Genomic DNA, 22,129 nt, shown 5'->3' on the forward strand with positions numbered 1-22,129 from the left:
CACCCTATTTTTTGATAATGTGATCCGCATATGGATTACATTATCAAAATTCTTGTAACTCAGTTTATTCTTAATAAAATATCATTATCACTCGCACTTTTTTTTTTTTAACCTCCACAGGCCTTGACGCTCTGTAATTGAAATTTTATGCATCTTTTTTTCTAATTTTTTTTCCCTGTTGTCCAAACAATTGAATTGTATTTTAGGAATTGGGAACCTTATCACTTTGCATCGCAGAGTAGCTACAGAATAAAAGTGAATTTTTTTCCTGCCAAAGTGCTAAAGCAATAATGTAGAACAATGTGCCTTCTAGCAAAAATTCTAATAGGCAGTTATAAACACAACTTGTATGACAGCTTTAGGGTATAAAAAATGATTTTATAGATGACAAACTAGGAAAATGAATAACTAAAAAAAAAAACAACTCTAAAACCAAATTCATAATTCATTATTGCACCTGAATTCTAGACAAAACTAAAAAGAACCACCGAAAGTCACTTCAAAATCATAGTGATAGCTTAATTATGCTCTTCTTTTGGATAAGTATGTCTGTTGAAGAACCAAATTGAATCAGCAGCAACGGCTTCATTATCGTCGTTACGGTGCCAAGTATAGTGGGCATGAGTGCTATTTTTTATCTCGAGAATTGCATGCCCAAAGCTTGCTTCTCTATATGCAGAATAACTTGGTTGTGGGTCAACAAAACTGCACAAAAAATAATCATGTATAAAATAAGTACTGCTACTTAGAAATCATTTTTAAGACTAAATGAATGAGGCTCACCCAGAAGCAAGGCCTTCAATGTTTCCTCCATCACCGATGGTTATGTACACTGGTGCAGAAGGGTCCTTTACTGGGGTGCTTAGTCCATTTGTTATGTTGTACTTCACATTCGATATGCGCTCCTGCAATGCATTAGAATGACTTAGAAAATTGAATCATTGATTGACACAAATCTACTAAATGCAAATTAGAACAACTTACCGAGCGTTCATAGGAATGAACATGACCAGCAAATACTAGATCAACTTTGTGTTGAACAAACCAAGGTTCAAATGTCACTCTCATGGCTTCCCCTTCCATGTAATGGTAGCTGTTGCTATTGTACCATGGTGAGTGCAGAAGAACAATTAGCCATGGAGTCTCGGCTCTATTAACCTTTGAGAGCTCCGTTTCAAGCCAAGTGTATTGAGGAGTGTATTTGGCTGTAAAACAAGATATTTATCATCAATATCAAATTGCTTTATTTCAATAATTTTATCGCTTTGTAGGTAATATCATATACAAATTGGAGGAAAATTTCTTACCAAATGAAGAGTATGAAGACAAGACAATGATGTGTGCAGATGCTCGCCTAATAGAATACCAAAGTGGCGATGTACTTTGTGATTCCTGATAGGGTGTAAGGTACCTATGCAAATATGGCTTGAAAGGAACATTTTCTTCCTGAAAAGTTACATGAACAGGAACCATCATTAGTACCATCAACAATCAACAATTAAAACCAAGATTATGTATATATTAGAAGGCAAACATTGATAAAGCTCTTACCAACTCTGGCGCAAAATCAATCTCATGATTGCCAGCAGCCCAAATCCATGGTTGGTATGCAGTACTCTTCTCTACGAACCGGCCCCATTCATCCCATCTCTCATTGTCATGGTGTGGGTGATCATCAGCATAAGAAAGATCTCCCACAAACAGCATAGCTTGGCCTTTTGGATTGGCCATATAATGCTTCAATGTCTCATAAGAGTCAAATGTTTGTCCCAAATCACCTGCACAATACACAATACACATGTTACATCTTATAGCTAGCTAGCACTAAATTAAGAAAATAGATCAACAATACAATTCATAACATGTAATTTTTTGTACTGACCGATAACGCCAAATGTGTATGGAACATCTGGCCCTATTTTTGGTGGAGTTGTGAAATGAAATTGACGAGCTGAATTACCTTGCCCGATCTCATAAAAGTATTTAGTGTCATACTACAAAGTAAATCAAAATCATGTCAATTCCCAAAGCACTACTACAAGTATGGCCTGAAATGAACCTATCTTGCCATAGGCAATGTAAAAGTAAATCCAATCCACCAAGACTGATGGAATTGGTTTTTCAATGGGTAATTATATATAAATTCATATAAATACATTAGAAACACAATGCATATATAGTATCCAAACATACTAAGACTTGAAAATCAATCACTTACTTCCAATCCTTTAATGGTAGCATGGTGAATGTAGCCAGAGTTATAATTATAGTATTTGTAACTAGTGGTTACAGAATGAACTGTATGCTTAGGCTTGCGCTTGCCCTCTGCACCTGCAGCCCAATAAGACACAACATCTGGGTGTTTCATAACTGGTGTCACCCATGAAATGATCACACCTCGCCCATCATAATCTCCTTGAGTTATATGAACCTTCACGTATAAAAAATCTTTTAGCTAACAAAAAATTAAAGGCACACCACATTTAATTACATAAATATGATTTTTTGTTCAAAACAAAAATTAATTTCAAATTTTAAATATGAAAAAAAATAATTTATATTTTATGCAAAGTTTTTTTTTTTTTTTTTGACAGAATTTTAACCTATGACGTCCGCTCTTGATGATAGCTTATCATCTGACTAAGACACTAATCAGTTTTTGGTGTAGGCGGGGATTGAACCCCAGATTTTTTATACAATTATCAGAGATTTTACCAATTGAGCTAACTGGAATCCACTTATGCAAAGTTGTGTATCTTATAGGAATATTTTTGACCGATTTATAATTTTTATTTAAAATTATGATATTTTAAATAAATAAATACTGAAAATATAAAAGAAACATATATAATTATGATTTGATAATTGTAATTTGATGCATAGCAACTTAAATAAAAAAAATCAAAATACGAATTTAACTTTTTGGCATATAGTATATAAAACTAATTAACCTTAGAGTAGAAAAATATATGCAATAAGCCACTTTTCAAATCATAAACAAGTTTTATTATAAAAGATGTGATCCAAAAAAATATCTAAGGCATAAAGAAGCTTTTCTATTTTTAAAAAGATAAACCAAGATGGGAACATGGGAAATCAGTTTGCTATCACAAAATCTATATTCCAAAAAAAAAAAAAAAAATCTAAATATACAACTATGAAATAAACTAATCAATAAAAGAATAGGTCATGATTTTAAAATACAAATTTAACTAATACATATATCAAAATAGTTTTAACATATTGTAAATAACACTAACAATCTATACTAAAAAAGATAATCTTGAGTAGAAAAATATATGCAATCGGTACTTCTAAATATACAACTATGAAATAAACTAATCAATAAAAGAATTGGTCATGATTTTAAAATACAAATTTAACTAATACATATATCAAAATAGTTTTAACATATTGTAAATAACACTAACAATCTATACTAAATAAGATAATCTTGAGTAGAAAAATATATGCAATCGGTACTTTTTAAATAAAAAATATGAGATCCGATCGAAAACATTATAATGCATAAAGAAACTTTTTGATTGCTAAAAAAAAACATGAAAAAGGTTGATGATAATACCTGCTCTGGTGCATTGAAACCTGGAGGAGAAGGAAAGGTATCCTTTGGCAAGTCTTCAGAGGCGTATAGTTTCCTAACATAAGGGCTTGTTTTCCCTCCATTGCACAAACCAATATTCAGCAACACAAACACCATAGCTACCATCCACAGTGCACTCATATTTTTGGAACCCATATTTTGCTTTAGAGAGAGAGCAAGTTAAGTGAACAGTGTATGTGTTGTAGAGCAAATTACGTGAACAGTGTATGTGTTGTAGAGTAAGGTATACGTGAATATTTTTATATATATAGAGCAAGGTCGAATACTAGATGACTAAGGACTCTAAAGTTGAGGAGTCAGAGATAACTGATAAGATTTTAAACTTTTCGAATTTGACAAGGAGATCACTTCTAAATCTCTAATACAGTTTAGAAATTGATCATCATGAGTTGTGAATTGGATCTCTTCAGAATATTTTTTTTCTTCTTAGAAAGTATCCCTTCCGAATATTATTTTGTTCTGTTTTTATTTCTTTTGATCTTTTTTTGGTTTTTTTTTTATAGGTTTTTTTTTTTTTTTTGGTTGGACTATTACGGATGGACGAAATTTCATCTTGCTATGTAAACAATAAAATTATGGTACATATAAATAATAAAAAAATTACGGCATATAAAAAGTAATTAACTACTATAGTATAATTTACCCAAAAAAAAAACTGCTATAGTATGATGTTCTTCTAACTTTTAATAATTTTTTTTTAGAGACTTTTAATTTATAGCGTCCTTTCTTGATGATAGTTTTTTTTTTTGGGTTAAATAATGTGTTTGAACTTGGTGAGAGAATGTGATTAAGCATGTGTATTTAACAATTTGTTTGTTTCTAAAAAAAACACTAGTCTATTTTTAATGTAAGTGGGGATTGAACTCCACATTTTTTATTCAACCATCAGAAATTTTACAAGTTAAGTTAATTGGAACCTACAACTTTTAATAATCAAGTATGCTAACATTTGTTTCTCAAAAAAAAAAAAGTATGCTAACATTTATTACCTCATTGAAATAAAGTTACTAAATTTTAAAAAAGCATTTCTTTAAAATATGAAAAATGTATGCAGGCTAATATTCTTTGTACATGGTAACTAAGGGCCGAATTGGTAGGAGGGCTTTTGTTTTTGTTTTCAAAGCAGTATAAAAATAATTTTCAAAAAATTAAACTTGAAACTAGTTTTTAGATTTTTTTTTTTTTTTTTTACGTGTTTGGCTTCCACTTTAAGAACAATTTTCAAAATACTAAAAACAAAAAATAATTGTTTGGGAGACCATTTCTATTTTTGATATTTTAAAAAAAATTACAAAAAGTAATGTGTAGAATTTGTAGATTACTTTTTTCTTTTATGAATAATGATAAGAAAATAGAGCTCATCACGTACATTTTTTTTTTTTAATGATAAGTTTCAAATTTGAAGTGTGAGAATTCTTTTTATGATAAAGATAAGTTCTTAATTTAAGAGATAAAATAAATCATGTTCTAAACTAGGAAAATATGATACATTTTTAAAAAAATGTATTTTGAAAATATTAGCCAAACAATAAATTCAAGTGTAAAATCTACCATTTTATGGATTGAAAAACAAAAAACTATATTTAAATACTCTTATCAAACAGGTCCTAATAATTTTAATGTGTAGTTTTGAAGTTTTTGTGCTCAAGATTGATTTTGGCAGGAAGAACCATCAGGGGAAGCTTGGTAGTGTCATCTCTAGAGATATGTAAGTTGTTTTTTTCAAAGAGATTTTATTCGAATGGTGCTTCTATTATTGCAAGTTTGCATGGGTTAAGAATATAATTAGTGTAATCAGTTAAATTTGTATCTATTGAATTGTCTTTCCATGAGTGTGAGAATGCATTAAGCCATGCTCAAAAATGTTTTTTTTTTTTTTTAACAATTGATTTTGAATTTATGACATTAGCTTGCTCATATTTAGTTTCTTTGGCAACATTTGATACATATACAATCAAAAGTACTAAAAAAATTATGCCCTTCCCATTGTATTCCAAACAATGGATTGATGTTCTAAATTAACCAAAAAAATTAAATCTTTAATATGCATTTATTATTTTAAATGATTTAGATAGAGTCAATGGATGACTTTTTAATGTAGAATTGCAAGAGTCAAATTCAATGGATTGAGTAATATGATTATTTGTCTCTACACATTTGACCAGTCAAGTATAAATGGCAACCTCCTTAATAGTTGTCCTTCAAGAACTAAGTTCAATGTAGAATTGCATGAGTCAAATTCAATGGATTTGGGTAATAAAATTATTTGTCTCTACACATTTGTCCAATCAAATATAAATAGCAACCTCCTTAAGAGTTGTCCTTCAAAATAAATTTTGATGGCACTACTTTTACCGAATAAAGGAGAAGTAGGAGTTTTGACTAATCGTGATAACAAGCCACTCATTGCAGCATTGAGTTGTAAAGAGAGAGAAATTCGGATTCAGGGGAAGCAAAACTAGCAACGGTTGTCTAGGTAACTAATTTTGCTATTTAGATATGTGTAAGATATATCATGTTATAAGGAGATTTAGCATATGTTATTGACAAGTTTCAATATAAGGAGGAAGATAATTCATGGTTGGAAGTGATGGTAGAGGCAGCAATCTTAGGAATAAATATTATGCAGTCATAAAGATAATTTCATATAAAATATATATAATTTTTTATAAAATATTCTAAAATAAGTTTATACGATACCCATGCATCGCACAGGACATTTACTAGTATGTGATAAAAGTCAAGTACTAGAAACTGTGGTGTTACCGATGGACTATCTTTTCTTCATGATAAGTGATTGGTAGTTATGCTCTTTTTTCTTTTCTTTTTTTTGGGAACAACATTAATTATTAAGCTAGTTTAGTTTAAATAAAATTCTATTATCAAGATATCAAGTGAACAACATGAAGAATGTCTGGTGGTACATCACTAGAACTACTATTTTTTATTGCTGATTTCAAGTTCATTAGAGAGAAAAAAAAAGTGTGAAAAAATTATATGAAATTATCAATTAAGTGCATGGTATTTCAAGCTCATTAGACATTGTCTCATGTATAAATAAAGTGATTTCCTGATTTGTGGTCGATTTCATGAAATTGGCACTGAAAAAAAAAGAGTTCAACTGTCAATCTCTCCTCTTTTTTCTTTTCTTTTTTCTTTTTTTTTGGAAATTTGAGCTTGAAATTTTTAGGCAATAAGTCAAATTCAAGATCATTCAATTAAAAAGAAAAAGAAAAATCCATTCCATGTAATTATCCATATATCACTTTTGAAATTGGTGCGTAGCCATCTGTATATTTTATTTTATATATAATAGCAGAAATTGAGAGAAAGTGGATTCCTACCTCTAAGGAGGAATTAACAAATAGGAAAAACGATCCTCTTAAAATGCTGACACATACACAACTTTTAAGTAAAACACTCGCACGGTACAATGTTTGGCCTTTCAAAACTCTGCCACGCTAAAATACAGTTTAAAGGCTTGCAATACTCCTAAAAAAAAAACGCAGGATACAAAGGGGAAACTGTGTTTAGAAGCCGTCAATCGCTAGACTAGAGCACCACAACTACAAGCACATGCATAGTGAAAGAAAAATTTATGGGCTTCAACATCGTTAGGCTATCTATCTGCCACCATCAGATCATCGAACTGGCTCCGGTACATTTTTCTCAATTTTTTAAGATTTCGATATGAAATATTACTTTATATTGAGTTTTTTTGTTGGATAGGTTTAGATTTGATTTTGGTTTTGATTCCTTTTTGTTTCGGGTTTTTGGGTTTCCATCAGAATGTTTGTTTTCTAAATTTTCCGATATTTTCTTTTGCTTTTTGTTTTTTTTTTTTTTTTTTTTCCTATTTTGGATTACAGAAATCACTAAAAAAATTGATCTTAATTTTGTACTTCCGTTTCTAATCTTAACAAAATAAAATTTTGGAAAGGTTGTGACTTTAAAACATCAAGCGTTTCAATTTCATTCTCTGAATTTTACTTCATATGTTTTCCCCTTTTCTTCCTTATTTCTTTTTATTTTCAATCCTTATATGATGGTTGTTGTTGAAAAGTAGAGACAGAGTTATGTTATGTTTTTTATTTTTGAAATTTAGGCATTAATTATGATTTACATGTGGGTATTATGGTTCAGTCGGTTATGATTTAGGTTTTTTGGTTAGGAATAGTTTTGTTTGGGGAATTTTGGATGGGAATCGAATTTGCATATTTGGGTAATTTTGATTTTGGATTTCACCTTCTAATTCAGAGAAAGACAATTAGAAAAAGATGAAGTCTTGCTCTCCACACATCATGCACAATCAGTTATGAATGTATTTAGCATCATTTATTATTATGTTTGTGAGTTTTGTTTTGTTAATTTGCAAAATCTGTTTATTATTAAAAAATTCTGCCTTTCTTATGTTATTTTCTGTCTATTCTATTTAGTTATTAAGTTAATTTACCAAGAATTTTATTGCATATAATTTAATATTTCATACCTAATTTGTAAACCTAATTTATCATATTTGCCTTTTGTTTTGAAGATATTGGGAGTGTCACCCTTGATTTGAATAGTCAAATCTAAAAGCTTAATTCTGACCCTGTAATTCTATTGAAATTACAGATTTGTTGAGATCTTTGTCAATTACAACACTTGGGTAATTTCCAAGAAGAGTTGCTGGAACAAACTGATAGGTTAGGATGGTCTGATTTCCCTTCTACTAATCTCATACTTCGTATTAGATTTTGTCCATTTAGTATATTTGTGTTTGTCCATTTAGATTTTGCATGTTTTAGCAAGCTTTTTCTTTACAGATTGATTTTATTAGCCAAATCTGAAGTTTAGTGTGACGATTTTGTTAAACTCTGTGTTACAATTTTAATCACTCTTCAAAAATAGTAGATCAGGTAGGATGGAAAACAGTTTCAAATAGTGATAATGCTTTCTCTTTTTTAGCGCTCCGTCTCCCCTTGAATAGTAAGCAGTAAGTCATTGGTTCATATTCAATAATAAGTAAAACGGGCTGAAACTCCTGTTTTTGCTAGGATGACAGCAAGTACAGACTGGCAGTTAATGAGTCTCCTATTAAAAAAAATGAACCTTAAGATCAATAGGATGCAAAAAAAAAAAAAAAAAAGAAGGAAAGTGTAATAAGCAAGAAATCAAATGGTATCAAAATATTTTGACCAACCAATCCAAAGAAATATAAAAAGCAATACAAATTCTGTTAAGTTCAAACAGTAATATAATAATTGATAAGAAGTAAATTACAGTCCAAACTCTAGCCATGGTTTAATAGTTTAGGAAGTTGTAGACATGAAGTTCGGATTTCTTTTTTTTTCTTTTCAAGTGAGTTTAGGAAGTTGTAGACATGAAGTTCGGATTTCTTTTTTTTTCTTTTCAAGTGAGGGAGGGGAGAGATATGAACTCAGGTTCACCCAATGAGGAAACAGGACAGTGCCGCCAACAGACACTGCCTAAACAACTGTTGTGTGTTTCAGCCCAAACACCAAATAGTACTATTACGAAAACACTTCTTACCATAATTACCATGATCTAATTGTATTTGATTGATGACTGTAAAGTCTTCATTATTAGGAAATAGACATCATGCTTATTTTGATATTATTTGTGAACTTGTTTAGGAGTTAGGAGTGAAGCTATATGTTTTTTATTTTGAATCTATAGAAATTGTTGAGTCTGATTTTGAAACTCTTCCACCTTTCTTCTGAATTGGCAGCTACAGGCTCCTCTAGCTTATGATTACTTATGTGCACAAAGGTTTTGAAGTGCTGTGGAAGGAACATTTTCTTCGATTATTGCTTTTTATTGTAGAAACATTTATGATATTACCTTTTGATATTACATTCTTGTGGCATTCTAACTAATATTATTGTTTTGTATTTTCTGTCAAATCAGCTTATAGATAAATATTGACAAATGGCAGGTGGTAGTTATACAGGAGTCACAAATCACAAGAAATGTTGGTTGGAGTTAAAAATGTGTCTTTCTTTCAACCTATATGTATATACACACTCTATCAAATCTATGAAATTCTATATGTATTATTTTTGTGATCTTTTAAATTTATGAAATTCTATGTCTGGTATTTTCTATTTTTTGTTAGTACCATGGGTTAAAAATGTGACAAAATGAATGTGTAGAACCTTTGAACATTTGGATTTCTATATTGAAACCATGCAAGCTTAATAAGCATTTGGAATTTACAAGAGATGTGAAATTAGTCATTTTTTTTTCTTTTTTTTCCTTTGTAGATAGTATAATACATTTGATTAATAAATTTTTTTTTAATTATTTGTAAGGTTAAAGGTAAAAATTATTTGTATTTTTTATTGTGCAATTCTTCTGCATATGACAAGATATGTTGAGTCTCTCTCTACTTCTAATAGAATGCAAAAAAAAAAAAAAAATTAAAATAAAAAACATGATATGATATGGAGATTTAGTACTGGATTTTGTAATTTTTCAAGGTACAAGATTTTATGCTGCACCTATGCAAAAACATTGCAGTGGTGTTGGTGGTGAATATGAGTTTAGCATGGCATAAAAAATTAAAAATGTGACACTCTTGATGTATGCTAAACTCATTGATTTAATTATGTTCAAGTTTTATTTCATAATTCTTGCCTTCAAAGACTATTTCAACATGATTGCGATTATATTTCATTAAAGGTTAATTTGTTTGGCTCCAAGTAATTGTGACATAGATTAGATGTGTAATTTGGGTTGTGATGATTGAGAGTGAAGCTGTTGGAAAATATTGGACCAATTCTAGGAATAATGAACGCTAGCTAACTTAAGAATTTTTAATCCTATGTGATAGAGATATCAAGGGAAAATATTAAGTTTAAAATAAATGTTGTTAGGACAACTTTTAATACAAGAGGAAAATCTTTATTGATCATGCAAATCTATGTGTTCCTAACCAAATTTCAACATGCATACTTTAGAATGTATAGTAATAATAATTTTTTTGCAAATGGAATTATGGAATTTTTGGGGTTAATTACTGCATTTTAAAATAATAAACAAACATTTTGATAACTAACGTATCTTATACACTTCGCAACAAATTTTTTCTTTATAGAATGATTTTATTAGCCAAATTTCTCTTCTACTTATTTCATACTTCAATAACTATATTCTCTCGAACCCATAGCCTTTAAAAAAACCTTGAACCAATTAATTATAACTTATGAGATTTCAATTAACATTTTTTCCAAATCATGTGTTGATGTCAGGTTATGTTTGTCTTTTAGAAGAACACTTGCACATTAGCATCATTATCTGAACAACTAACCATCCACCCCCCTTCCATATTTTACCATCACATTAAGTATAATATATTAAGTTGATTTTTTCCTACCTCATAAAATGATTCCGCGCATTGCGCGGGTTAAACGCTAGTTATTAAGTAAAGGGTAAAACTTAGGTACAGTACCTTACGTTCTCTACTTAACATTTTGACATCTGTCCAATTTAACCTTCCAACACAAAGGACGTTAAAACTAAAAATTCTTTCTTTTTTTCTTTTTTCGTTCATCCTTTTTTTTCCTATACTCCAACTGCAAGAGAACCCATGGCTTCAAATCTTCAATTGCCTCATTTTCTATTAGGTTTCAAACCAAAAAAGGGACCCTTCTCCCTCATTTTCTTATTAACCAAATAGGAAAGATCAAAAAATAAAAGCTAGATCTACTGGGTTTCAAACCAAAAAACGGACCCTTTTCAGCTATACCCGAAACTTCCACACTCTTAACATCAACAAAGCCATCGTCACAGCCTCTTTCATTATTTTGTCCAGAGAGAGAGAGAGAGAGAAAGAATCATAGATCAAAAAAGAAGAAAGGAAACAGATACACATACACACACACACAACAAGAGTGTGAGAGAGAGAGAGAGAGAGAGAGAGAGATGAGATATTCTTTTTTTTTTTTTTTCTTTTTTGGGTTTTGGGTTTGGAAGAGAAGGGTCATGGGTGGTTTGGAAGAGAAAGGTTTTGGGTTTGGAAGAGAAGCCATTTGCAGTACAGGAAAAGGAAGGAAGAAGGAAATTTAAAAAAAAAAAAAAAAAAAAAAAAAAAAAAAAAAAAAAAATATTTTAGTTTTAACGTCGTTTACTTGGTTTATTAAATTGAACAGGTGTCAAAATTTTAAGTAGGGAACCTAAGGTATTGTACCTAAGTTTTGCCCTTAAGTAAAAGTCTAATATGTTTGTTGGCAAACAGTTTTAATAATAAATTTCCAAAAGACTAGAAAAGGAAAACTAATTGCAAACTAATATTATTTAGATAATAATTTTGATAAAAAATAATAAACAACTAATCTAAATTAAAAAAACTTAATTAAAATATTTTTTAAAATTTTGTGAAATATATCTATATCAATGCTGCCATAATAATAATATCCTTCCTACTCGAGCTAACACTTTCCATGAGGAAGATTGTTTCAAACACAATTGTGTGATATGTGAAGAAGAGGCAGAAACACTTGCACAATTTAAGCTAGTTCTTTGGATTTGGTTGATAGATTGAGTAGCAATTTGAACTTTAGTGAGAGTTGGTGCATTGAGATTGAGTTTCCACACCTGTGTCACAAGCATGTGTTCTCCATGATCTTAAAAGTACAGGACATAAAACTAGAAGAATAACTTCTTAATTCACTATTACAGTGATTTTTTTCTATAAATTACTTGAACAACTATGGGAGCTATGTTTCATTTCTTTTGCTGTATAAATTTCCTTCAGTTAGTATGAGGGCCTCATTCATATCATATTTTTCAGTGATTCTGTTTGAGAAAACACTATTATTAATTTATTGTTGTATCTGTGTTTTATACTGTTCGGTTCAATGGTACTAAATCTTGATTTTTTTTTAATTTGATTTATGAAATACCATTGTTCATGCTTCGTAATTCTGTCCATGAAATACAGATGTATTTCTTTGACTTACTGTTTCCTAATTATATTGATGAAATACTGTATTCTCGATATTCGATATGTATGGGCCAGAGAGACTTCATGAAATAAAGTAAATTTCATCAAAATGAGCTCTTAGTCTGGAAGCAGTTAGGAGTTATTATGGCTACGAAAGCCACACTAATCACCTTTTCCTAAACTTTTTTTTTTTCATACCAAAAAAAAAAAACAGAGTCAATTTCGATCACTCCAAAGAATTTATGGTAAGGCTGATACCCCCAATTTATGAATTTTATTTATTTATTCTTCATATGCACTAAAACTTATAAGTTGGTAAATAAAATATTAATCTGAACTTCTTCACTTTTCAAATATATAAACAGGCCAACAATTTAAAGTTGTAGTCAAATGGTATTCATGATGATACAAAATATCAGTGTGACACTATGTTATGCGTGATTTTAAAATTTTATGGTTATACATGAAAATTTAGTCAATAAATCATTAGAATGAATAATACTCTTTTTTTAATAGGAAGAGTGGATAATACTTTAAGTGTGTTTAAAGTTTCTTTGCACTTATGTTGTTTGAAATATTAATTTATGTCATTATTTTAATTTTTTGACCCAGCTTATGACTGTTAAAATGATTGGAGATTTGCTATAGCATATTAAGGCATGATAATAATAATATAAAAATAATTTTCTATGAAAATTCATAATTCATAGTATATTGGCATATATTCATAAAGAAAAATAGTATAGTGGTAATTAAATCATGAAGATGGTGACTTTGTCTCATAAAACAGTAATTATTTTTATGATTTAAATCATACTGTTTTTTCAAAGCAATTTGGTGAATCAATACTACTGAAAAGGTATGTAAACCTTTAATTTTGGTAGCACATCCTCTTTGTACACACTATATATTCACTGAATTTGTTTTCTGTTCATGCAGATTTTTCGCTAGAGTCATTTTATGATAGAATTGCACAAATCAACACAGTTGAAAATGAACATATGCAATAGTAAACCTTAAATTTTGGTAGTCATTAAATTTATTCTTACGGTTCATTACATTTTGGTTGACAAAGTGTTTTTTTTTTTTTTTCATGCAGATTTTTTGCTAGTCATTTTGTGATAGAGCTGCACAATCAACACTGCTGGAAAGGAAGGTATTTAACCATAAACCTTAAGGGTGTGTTTGTTTGGAGGTGAAATAGGGTGGATAGAAAACTTTGGAGAGAAAATTGGAAGGAAATTTTTTTTGGAGTGTGTTTGGTTGGGTGAAGAGAAAGGAAAATAAATGGTGGAGCTTAAGTGTTTTCTCTCCGGACCCACTAAAAAGTTTTCTTCCCAAAATGGAGAGAAAACTAAATGGAGAAAATAGGACTGCTTAATGGACAAAAATGCCCTTATGCACTTGCACATGAGCTTTGTCCATACATTGCTCTTCTTCACTTTTTTATTTTTCATTTTTCTTGAACGTTGTTTCCTCTTCTTCCTCTTTTTTTTTTTTTCTCTTCCTCCTGGACATTGCCCCCTTTCCTTCTTCTTTTTTTTTTTTTTTTTTTTTTTGCTTTCTTTTGTGTTTTTTTTTTGGTCACTTTTTTGGCTTTAATTAAGCATCATTTTAAACAAGGATATATGAGTAAATTTATACAAACTCACTTTTTCTATTTCTCAACTTTTTCACTCCCAACCAAACAAAAAGGAGGGAAATTAAAATTTTTTCTATGCTCCTACTTTTTCATCCTCCTACCATTTTCTATCTTCCCACTTTTCCACTCTTCCAACTAAACGAATCCTAAATTTTGGTTGACAAAGTGTTCACTAAATTTGTTTTTTTTTTTTTTGTTTTGGAGAAAAAAATACAAAATTCATGCAGATTTTTTTGCTAGACCTGATAGAGTTGCACAATTAACATTGCTGGAAAAAAATTCATGCAGATTTTTTAGCTAGATCTATTTTGTGACAGAGCTACACAATCAACATTGCTAGAAAAGAAAAAAAGAAAAAGAAAAAAAAGAAGGTATGTAACAGTAAACTTTAAACTCTGGTAGTCATTGAATTGGTTATTATTGTTCATTTGAGTTGTACAGTAATGGATTGGATGATCTTTTATCCAAATTATTGTCATATGATCTTTCTTCATCTTGGTTTGGAAAGAAAAAGAGCGAGGGCTTTCTTATAAGCAGGTAGCCAAAACAAAACCAACACGTCTACAATGCCAGAACACTACACACTATAACCATACCATAGACCTCTTAGTGCATTTACGTCCGATTCTGTATAGTTTGGTGTACTTATGAAAAATACCTTAATAGGTTACACTCTCTATTCTTTTACCACGCTTCATCATTTAAATATTATTTTATTCTCTCTATATGTAGATGGTCAAGAAAATATTGCTTCTTTATATATTTTATTTTTCCATACATAAATAGCTAAGAGCATAAGTGTTTATTATGGCAAAAAGCTTTTTGCTCTTTTTTTTTTTATTTATCCTTCTTATAATTCAATAGATGCCAATAAATGATTTAAACCGTGGATGCTTGCTCTTTGTATATTTAGTGAAAAAACTATCGAAAACTACAATATACTAAATGTAAACTAGGTATAACTTGGTCAAAATTGGTAAATACACTTAATTTTAAAATTATGTAGCAAAATACCTCACTTTTCAAACTATTTAGCAAAATATCCTTGTTTTGGAATTTGATTTTAACAAAACCTAGTCTATATATATAATAATAGGTGAAACTGAAAGAAAATCCAATTAGATTTCAATTGAATTCTCAATTTTGCTCCACGTGTCTTTTTTTTTTTTTTTTGGTCAAGTGAGTTAATTGGATTCTCAATTTTCCGCCATGTGTCCTATCTAAATTTCTAAAATTTTTGTGCCAAAATAAATAATACTTTAACACCTAATACAAAAACCAAGAAGATCACAAAAATAACCTAAACAAGAACATTTCACCTGGACACTTCTATGTAGACTTTCAAGCTCCTCTCTCTCTAATGTTTCTCTAAATATAATACTATCTATATAAATATATAATAATAATATTATTATTATACAACCATCAGAAACTTTACCAGTTGAGCTCACGGACCCACAATAATAATAATATCTTAATCTTAGATAAACTCAAATTAGGTGTCAAACACCATTATCCCAATAAATTAGAATGAGTCTTTAACAACTCTCTGTCTCTTGGCCCTTCACGTTTTTGTTTTTTCTTTTTTCACATTAATCTCAATCACTCTTAAAACTTATTGTCTCAATTCTAAAGAGAACGTCTCTTAGTGTCTCTCAAAAACGAGCCTCTCACTTTCGCTAAATTTTAGATTAGAGTTCTCTCTTTTTTTATTTTTTCCAGAAAAAAGAAGTAGAAGAAGGAAGGAAGATGAAGCCAACTTCAGTATCAAGAAAGAAAAAATTCCCCTTCGCCCATAAACAACACCTCCAATGGAGTTCCAGAGCTTCTTCTTCTCTTAGGTCTAGGATTTTTTATTCTTCTCCGTATCTTTCTAGAACCTGTTGGATATATTTCAACAATTTATTTTTGTGATAAAGCAAAAGGAACAATATACAAATCTAAAATTAAATAATAACACAGATAGATTTAATAGGCAAAAATAATAAACAAATACTGCATATAAATAATAAGAAATCTGCAAATAATTGAAGACTCACAGACCAGATACTTGAAAGGATGAACAATGCATAAAAGGATGAACAATTGAGATCAAGTCTTGTGTTTTACACAATTTCCTTAAAGCAGATTTCACCCCTCACACTTTTACTGTGGTGCTTTGAGACTCGTGGACGTCTACCTCCCAATATAAAATGATCAAACAGCACGAAGATGAAGCACTCAAGGTCGTGCTCTATGAACTACTCAATGCCTCTTTCTCTCTCTTTGACACAAATGAATGAACAAAAATCTCACTCAGAGAGTTTTCTCTGAAAAGTTTTTATTTCATGAATGAGGGACTATGAGACTATACGTTTCTTGAACCTGAAATACTGTTTTAGATATTACTGCTGTATACAGACTTTGACTCAATAATAAAATAATAAAATATTATTATTAAATGGATAAATGGGCCTAGTCCACACATGCCTAAAGCCCAACCCAATATTCAACCCAAAGCTCATATTTTCTATTATTTCCAATGTGGGACTCAAGGATTTTCATCACTTATAATAACATCTTCAAGTGAATATAGAACACATCAATTTCTTATTCACTCTATGCTATTTTTCCAACAGAACCTTCCATGCTTCTTCTTCCACTCCTCCTCCTGTGTTCAATTACCGATCCCTCAACTTCTCCTCTGCAGTTCAATCTCTCCGCTGCTCCGTCTCCATGGAAGGTACACTCTTTCTTGGCTCTTTTTATTTGCTTAAATTTTGTTTGGTTGCTTAAATTTTGAGTTTCTTTTTAGCTATCTTGAATTTTGGCTATTTTACTATTTTTTGGAGGTACTTGAGAAGGTTTGCGTTTTTTTTTTAGCAGACTGGCAAATATGTGTCTTTCTTGCAGGTTATACTCTTGATTATTTTGGCAATCCCTTTTGGCTTAGAAGCAAAATATGTATTTTATTGAAGCTTGTGTCTGGAATAACAAGTGTTGGAGTTGCACTTCATCTTCATGTATACAATTTTGATGCTCCAGTCTCAGTTTATGTGTACCACTTTTATTTCCAAGCTCTAATTTTAACAATTCTCTGTAATTGTAATTAATCATGGTTAATTACATTGTAGTGCATCACCTTCAATAAGTTATGTCTTCTTAATTATGTGTTCTTTTGAGTACAAATTGAAAGAAAAAGGTATAACTTTCTTGGTTTTAGTGTTCCTTTGCTCTGGCAAAAACTTAATAGCATTTTATTTTTAAAAAGTGAGAAACCAGGCTGCACCTTAACATATGGTCTTAATCATTTCTAATCTTATTGTTTCTTTATCAGGCTAAGGGCAAATTATAAATACAAAATGGAAAAGCATACAGCCATAAAGACAAGAGTACTTTTACAAGCACCTATGGGAGCCAATCATATCTGCATCTTGGCGCAAGTTTATTGAACTTGAGAACATGCGTGTCTTAACCCAATTCCTCGAAGTTGACACATTGAGTTGCAAGATTCATCCATAATCTATTATCTTAGAAGCTTTATATCAGCCGTGCAGTTACTATCCATTTTCCTGGCCCATGATTCATAGGCAAAATTGGTTGGTCAGTTACTAGACATTGTTGGTTAAAACGCTGAAATTCATTAGTTTTATGCATTTTTGCAATGTGAGAAATGGCGTGGAATTGGAACAAGAAATTAAGGAAGTCAATGTTACAATCTATTCAAGCAGAGTGTAACAAATGAGTGAATATGATTTATTTGTCAAGAGTATCTTTGTTGGTGTTATTAGTATATAAAATTCATACTTGAGGTTTTTTTTTTTTTTTTTTTTTTTTTTTAAGTCATACTTGAGTAACTTAATCATCCTAATAAGCTAAAAAAGTTAGGATGTGATTTATTTGTTTGTATTTTTGGCCTATAAAAGAATATTCGATGCTTTGATGTTAGAGTACCAAAAATAAAATTTGGTTTAACTATTAAATTTTGGTAATTTTTATGAATTTCCACACTATGAGAAAGGATGTGAATTCCAAACAAGAATTCTCTATTTCAAATTCCGTTAGAGTACTTGAATTTTTTAATATTGTTGTCAACTGTAATGTTTCACAGTATTATGGTTGGTGTACTCCACATAATTAGTTTTTGTAATACAAGACTCACATGCATACTATTTTGTAAATTTGCAGAGATGCAAGCAAAGTTGTCTAGAAGAGAGAAAGCAGCCAATATTATGCCTTATCTAGATATTGATATCTTCATGAAGGTAAGAAAGAAGTTGTTGTGAATGACTTATTCTCTACCTCAATAAATGATAGATAGTCTAGCTCAAATTGTGTTTTTATCAAAGCCTACGCTCAAAGTAAGATTTAATATACAGACTCACCTTTTCTGGTCTAGAGAAGTCACATTCGTTGCGGTTGACAAGTTATGTGGTTTTATTTTGGCTTCTACTATTTTAAGGGAGCATTAACTTAAGGCCAAGAGGCAAGCTAGCAACATTATAGATTATTTTCTAAAGGCAACATTAGCATGGAGTATCAAAGTTCCATAATAGTTTTGCCTGATTTATCATTTATTTGAGTTCACTTCATTACAGGTATTGGGATTTGAAGTGTACACTGTTACCGTGGTTGGAGATCAAATGTTATAGGGGTATCTCAACCTCAGAAGGACAAAGAAAGTGTGTTATAGCAGGTAAACTAGAATAAGAACACCAATTTACCTTAACTTTTGTTAATTGAAATAATTATGTCTTTGATACTTAAATGAAAGACGAGATCTCTTGCTCAAAAAAAAAAAAAAAGTGAAAGTTGAGATGCTGGTTGGACCAGTAAAAGCTCTGTTTATGGATGAGATATCTATTGATTTGGATTGCTTGACAACTTTTCAAATAGTGAATTTGCTTAAATAATGTATTCACAATCTTCATTGAACTCCTGTCATCTCACCTCCTTCAGCCAACAGTACAAGAGACTTTGATCTTTTTGATGATATTATTCTCCCCTCTGATGGCCAAATTGTGAACCAAGGTCCCTGCAAACTCGAGCTTGATTTTTTGAATCCATGGGCTTTAAATGTCTTGCAAGGAAAAGTGTGGCTAACTTCTTTCAAGAAGCAGGTGTAGATATAGGTTTTTCTGTTTAATATGTTCCAATAGAGATGCTTGATCTCTGAAAGGTGAGCATCACATGGAGACTCTCATTAATCCATATGCATAATAAAATGTTTATAGGTGACATCACATAAAGACTGAAGATGATAAAATATGAGCCTGACGGGCCTATGTTAATGGGCCTGACGGATAGGAACTGTTGGGCCAGTGTAAAGATGATCCAACACTCTTCGAAAGCCCATCGCCGAAGGGCACAGTAAGGGCCCATGATCTAAGATCTCTATCGCTCATTGTCTAGAAACGCCCTAGAATTCCAATATGGAAATCCGAGCACAAGGGTGATTCTAGAAGACACGCACACTGAAAATAGATCTCCCCTATAAGGAAAACCTTGCTCACCACGCTCAGAGAGACTTGAAGTAGAGTCCCATATGGAAAAGACTTGGACACCAAGAAGGAAAAGCCGACTCTCTACTACTATAAAAGCCCTAATACCCTCGCAAATCAAGGTACGCATAATTTACCCTCTCTAGCACTATAGAGTTGTGAGAAGAATTCTAACTTGACCTTCGGAGAGTGTTTGGCCGACACCACACCGGTGCTCTCTAAAGGTTTTCTTTCGATTGTTCTTGTTGTGCAGGTTCGCTTTGAGTCGTGAGTGCTGTGTGACCTATTGGTGATATTTTCGGCATCATCAAAGACCAAAAGCAATATTGGGCATGTCAAAATGAACCTTACTGTTTTGTTGAATTTGTCGAGGCATTTCAATCATTCCATGTGGGAAGGAGTTTAATTAAATTTGAAAAATAATTAAGGTCAGTAATTAGTTTATGTTTTGCTAAATTGTTCACATACATTGCTTAGATTGGCACTTGCTTTTGATTTATGTTTTTTATTTTTTATAAAAATGTGGTTTTTGATGTATTTGTTTTTGGTGTTTAATGATGGTATAGGAATGCAGTGATTCTTAAGTCAATGACTCAATTGAATAAATTGAGGGAATTGGGTATGCGCCTCTTTTTGAGAAAGTAGAGAGTTCATTTCTTGGTGGTTTTCGTTATTGTAATGTATTTTCACTATTTTGTATGGAACAAATGATTCTTGTGGATGTTAAATTTGCATTTGGGTTTGAGGATTTAAAATAAGGGTTTTAAGAATAGTTGTTTGAAAAATTGTTAGGTGATTTTGTCCAGCCAAAAACACTTGCAATATTATGAATTTGAAATGATATCTAAAATCTAATCATTTTATGTAAGGCGACTTAACCCAAAAGGGGGAAGAAAGAAACATGCTTGAGTATTAGATTTCTTTTGTTCTCAAAAGTGTTTGAAATTGAAAATTTTTTAGATCCAAACATGCCATAAAATTCAGTTTGGCAACTATCACTATTAAAGGATATAATAGTAATGGATATTGTTTTGCATTTTCCTTTCCACCTTTCTAAACAGCAAACAAACTCAAACAATTAGTTAATTATTTTTCTCCATGCAAAAATATTGTGTTGTTAACTCATACTTTCATCTACATGTGGTTAAAATGAAAGTCACCATTCATTGGGATTTATTTTTGTTTTTGTCAAATGTGAAATATATTTTTAAAATTTTGTGCATGTACCTTAGCAACATGATTTTACTCTTATAACATGGTCTTTTTTTTTTCTTTTTTTCTTTTTTTGTTAAATTGAAATAAAGTTTTAAAATCTTGCGCATGTACCTTTGCAACATGATAGTTTACTATCTATGGGGAATTCTAATTTCAAATGAATAAGTGATGGAATTTTTTTGTGGTGTTCAGTATTGTGTTGTTTCATACCCTTTAAAGAATTGAATTTTTGTATAGTTGTAGTTTTGAAAGTGTATCTCACAATTTAGAGCTGTGTTTTTGTTGTACAAATCCTTTTTTTTTTTCCTTCCTTTGGTGTCTTGATTTGCTACCATCTCTAGCCTGGTGCGTAGCTTTGTATATGTGCAATTTTGTATTTTCTCTTTTTGGTGTTTTTATATTGTTTTGAACTGATTGTATATGATTCTTGAGTGATAAATCAACTAATTCATCAAAAGAATGAATTAAAGCTTTAAGGTATCTAATTCAGCTTAATGATTGGTTGCAAAGAAGGGTAGTTGGGTTGATATGATGTAATAAGTAACGTGGACATTAATACTCTCTCTCTCTCTCTCTCTCTCTCTCTCTCTCTCTCTCTCTCTTGTATGTTTAATAACCCAAGCTAATATCAATAATACCACTACTATTGACCATTCTCGAGCGTAAGCAGATGCTCAATTGACTTTGAAATGTTTAAGTTGGTTAATAGGTTTGATATCCTTAAAATCAAATTCCAAGTGTATTGTTAAGTAGAACTCGAAATTAGCAATGTCAAATTTCATTTAAATTTTCAAAAAAAAAAAATTAAGTGACAAAATATGCATAGAACTCAAGTTCTACCTGTAACTTGATTTTGTTAAAATCGAATTTCAAAAATAGGGATATTTTGCTAGATAGTTTCAAAACAGGGGTATTTTCCTACATAGTTTTAAAAGTAAGGGTATTTACCCATTTTTCCCATATAACTTGATGAGTGAATAGATAACGGTATCAACTCAACAATGTCAAACTAATAGTATTGACCCAGGCAATACTATTGATGAGAGAGAGAGAGATTTTAGTTTAAAATACTCTTTATTTTGAAATTCAAAGAATCGAGTGTGAGTGCTTTTATGGAAGCTTTTAAATCACATGATTTTGCCTCTTGTGCTAACCATCTCGTAGATGACTATAGTCGACCCAGAACCATTAGTTGACATTGATGAGAGAGAGAGAGAGAGAGA

The 22,129-nt window shown here is 30.7% G+C and overlaps 3 protein-coding genes across 13 annotated transcripts in view; 1 reads left to right on the forward strand and 2 right to left on the reverse strand.

The window, feature by feature from the left end:
• Window positions 1–22,129, reverse strand: part of LOC126724277 (putative disease resistance protein RGA4) — a 103,520-nt gene that overhangs the window by 54,588 nt on the left and 26,803 nt on the right. The gene's annotated exons all lie outside the window — the stretch shown is intronic.
• Window positions 365–3,948, reverse strand: LOC126724284 (purple acid phosphatase 5-like). The gene is made up of 8 exons (XM_050428858.1): window positions 3,584–3,948; window positions 2,219–2,431; window positions 1,883–1,994; window positions 1,552–1,778; window positions 1,308–1,446; window positions 985–1,205; window positions 784–905; window positions 365–705 (listed from the first exon to the last, which is right to left on the reverse strand). Exons 1-8 carry the CDS (start codon window positions 3,755–3,757, stop codon window positions 519–521), a joined length of 1,395 nt encoding a protein of 464 aa, XP_050284815.1. The 5' UTR covers window positions 3,758–3,948; the 3' UTR covers window positions 365–518.
• LOC126724302 (pleiotropic drug resistance protein 1-like) lies at window positions 7,055–20,493 on the forward strand. Of its 11 annotated transcripts, XR_007654894.1 has the most exons (10): window positions 7,055–7,280; window positions 8,237–8,307; window positions 13,669–13,725; window positions 14,500–14,582; window positions 16,830–16,933; window positions 17,528–17,793; window positions 18,379–18,455; window positions 18,789–18,886; window positions 19,150–19,369; window positions 20,258–20,493. XR_007654894.1 is itself a non-coding variant. In XM_050428911.1 (5 exons), the coding sequence occupies exons 1-4, from the start codon at window positions 15,961–15,963 to the stop codon at window positions 18,840–18,842; spliced, it is 327 nt and encodes a 108-aa protein (XP_050284868.1). In that variant the 5' UTR covers window positions 15,693–15,960; the 3' UTR covers window positions 18,843–18,886; window positions 19,150–19,436. The 11 variants fall into 11 exon arrangements, 3 of the variants coding, with proteins under 3 accessions (XP_050284866.1, XP_050284868.1, XP_050284867.1); XR_007654892.1 differs by lacking the exon at window positions 19,150–19,369; XR_007654899.1 differs by lacking the exons at window positions 7,055–7,280; window positions 8,237–8,307; window positions 13,669–13,725; window positions 14,500–14,582; window positions 19,150–19,369 and adding an exon at window positions 15,708–16,052.

Source organism: Quercus robur, chromosome 4 (genome assembly GCF_932294415.1).
Source record: "Quercus robur chromosome 4, dhQueRobu3.1, whole genome shotgun sequence".
In the NCBI taxonomy this organism is placed as follows: Eukaryota; Viridiplantae; Streptophyta; class Magnoliopsida; order Fagales; family Fagaceae; genus Quercus; species Quercus robur.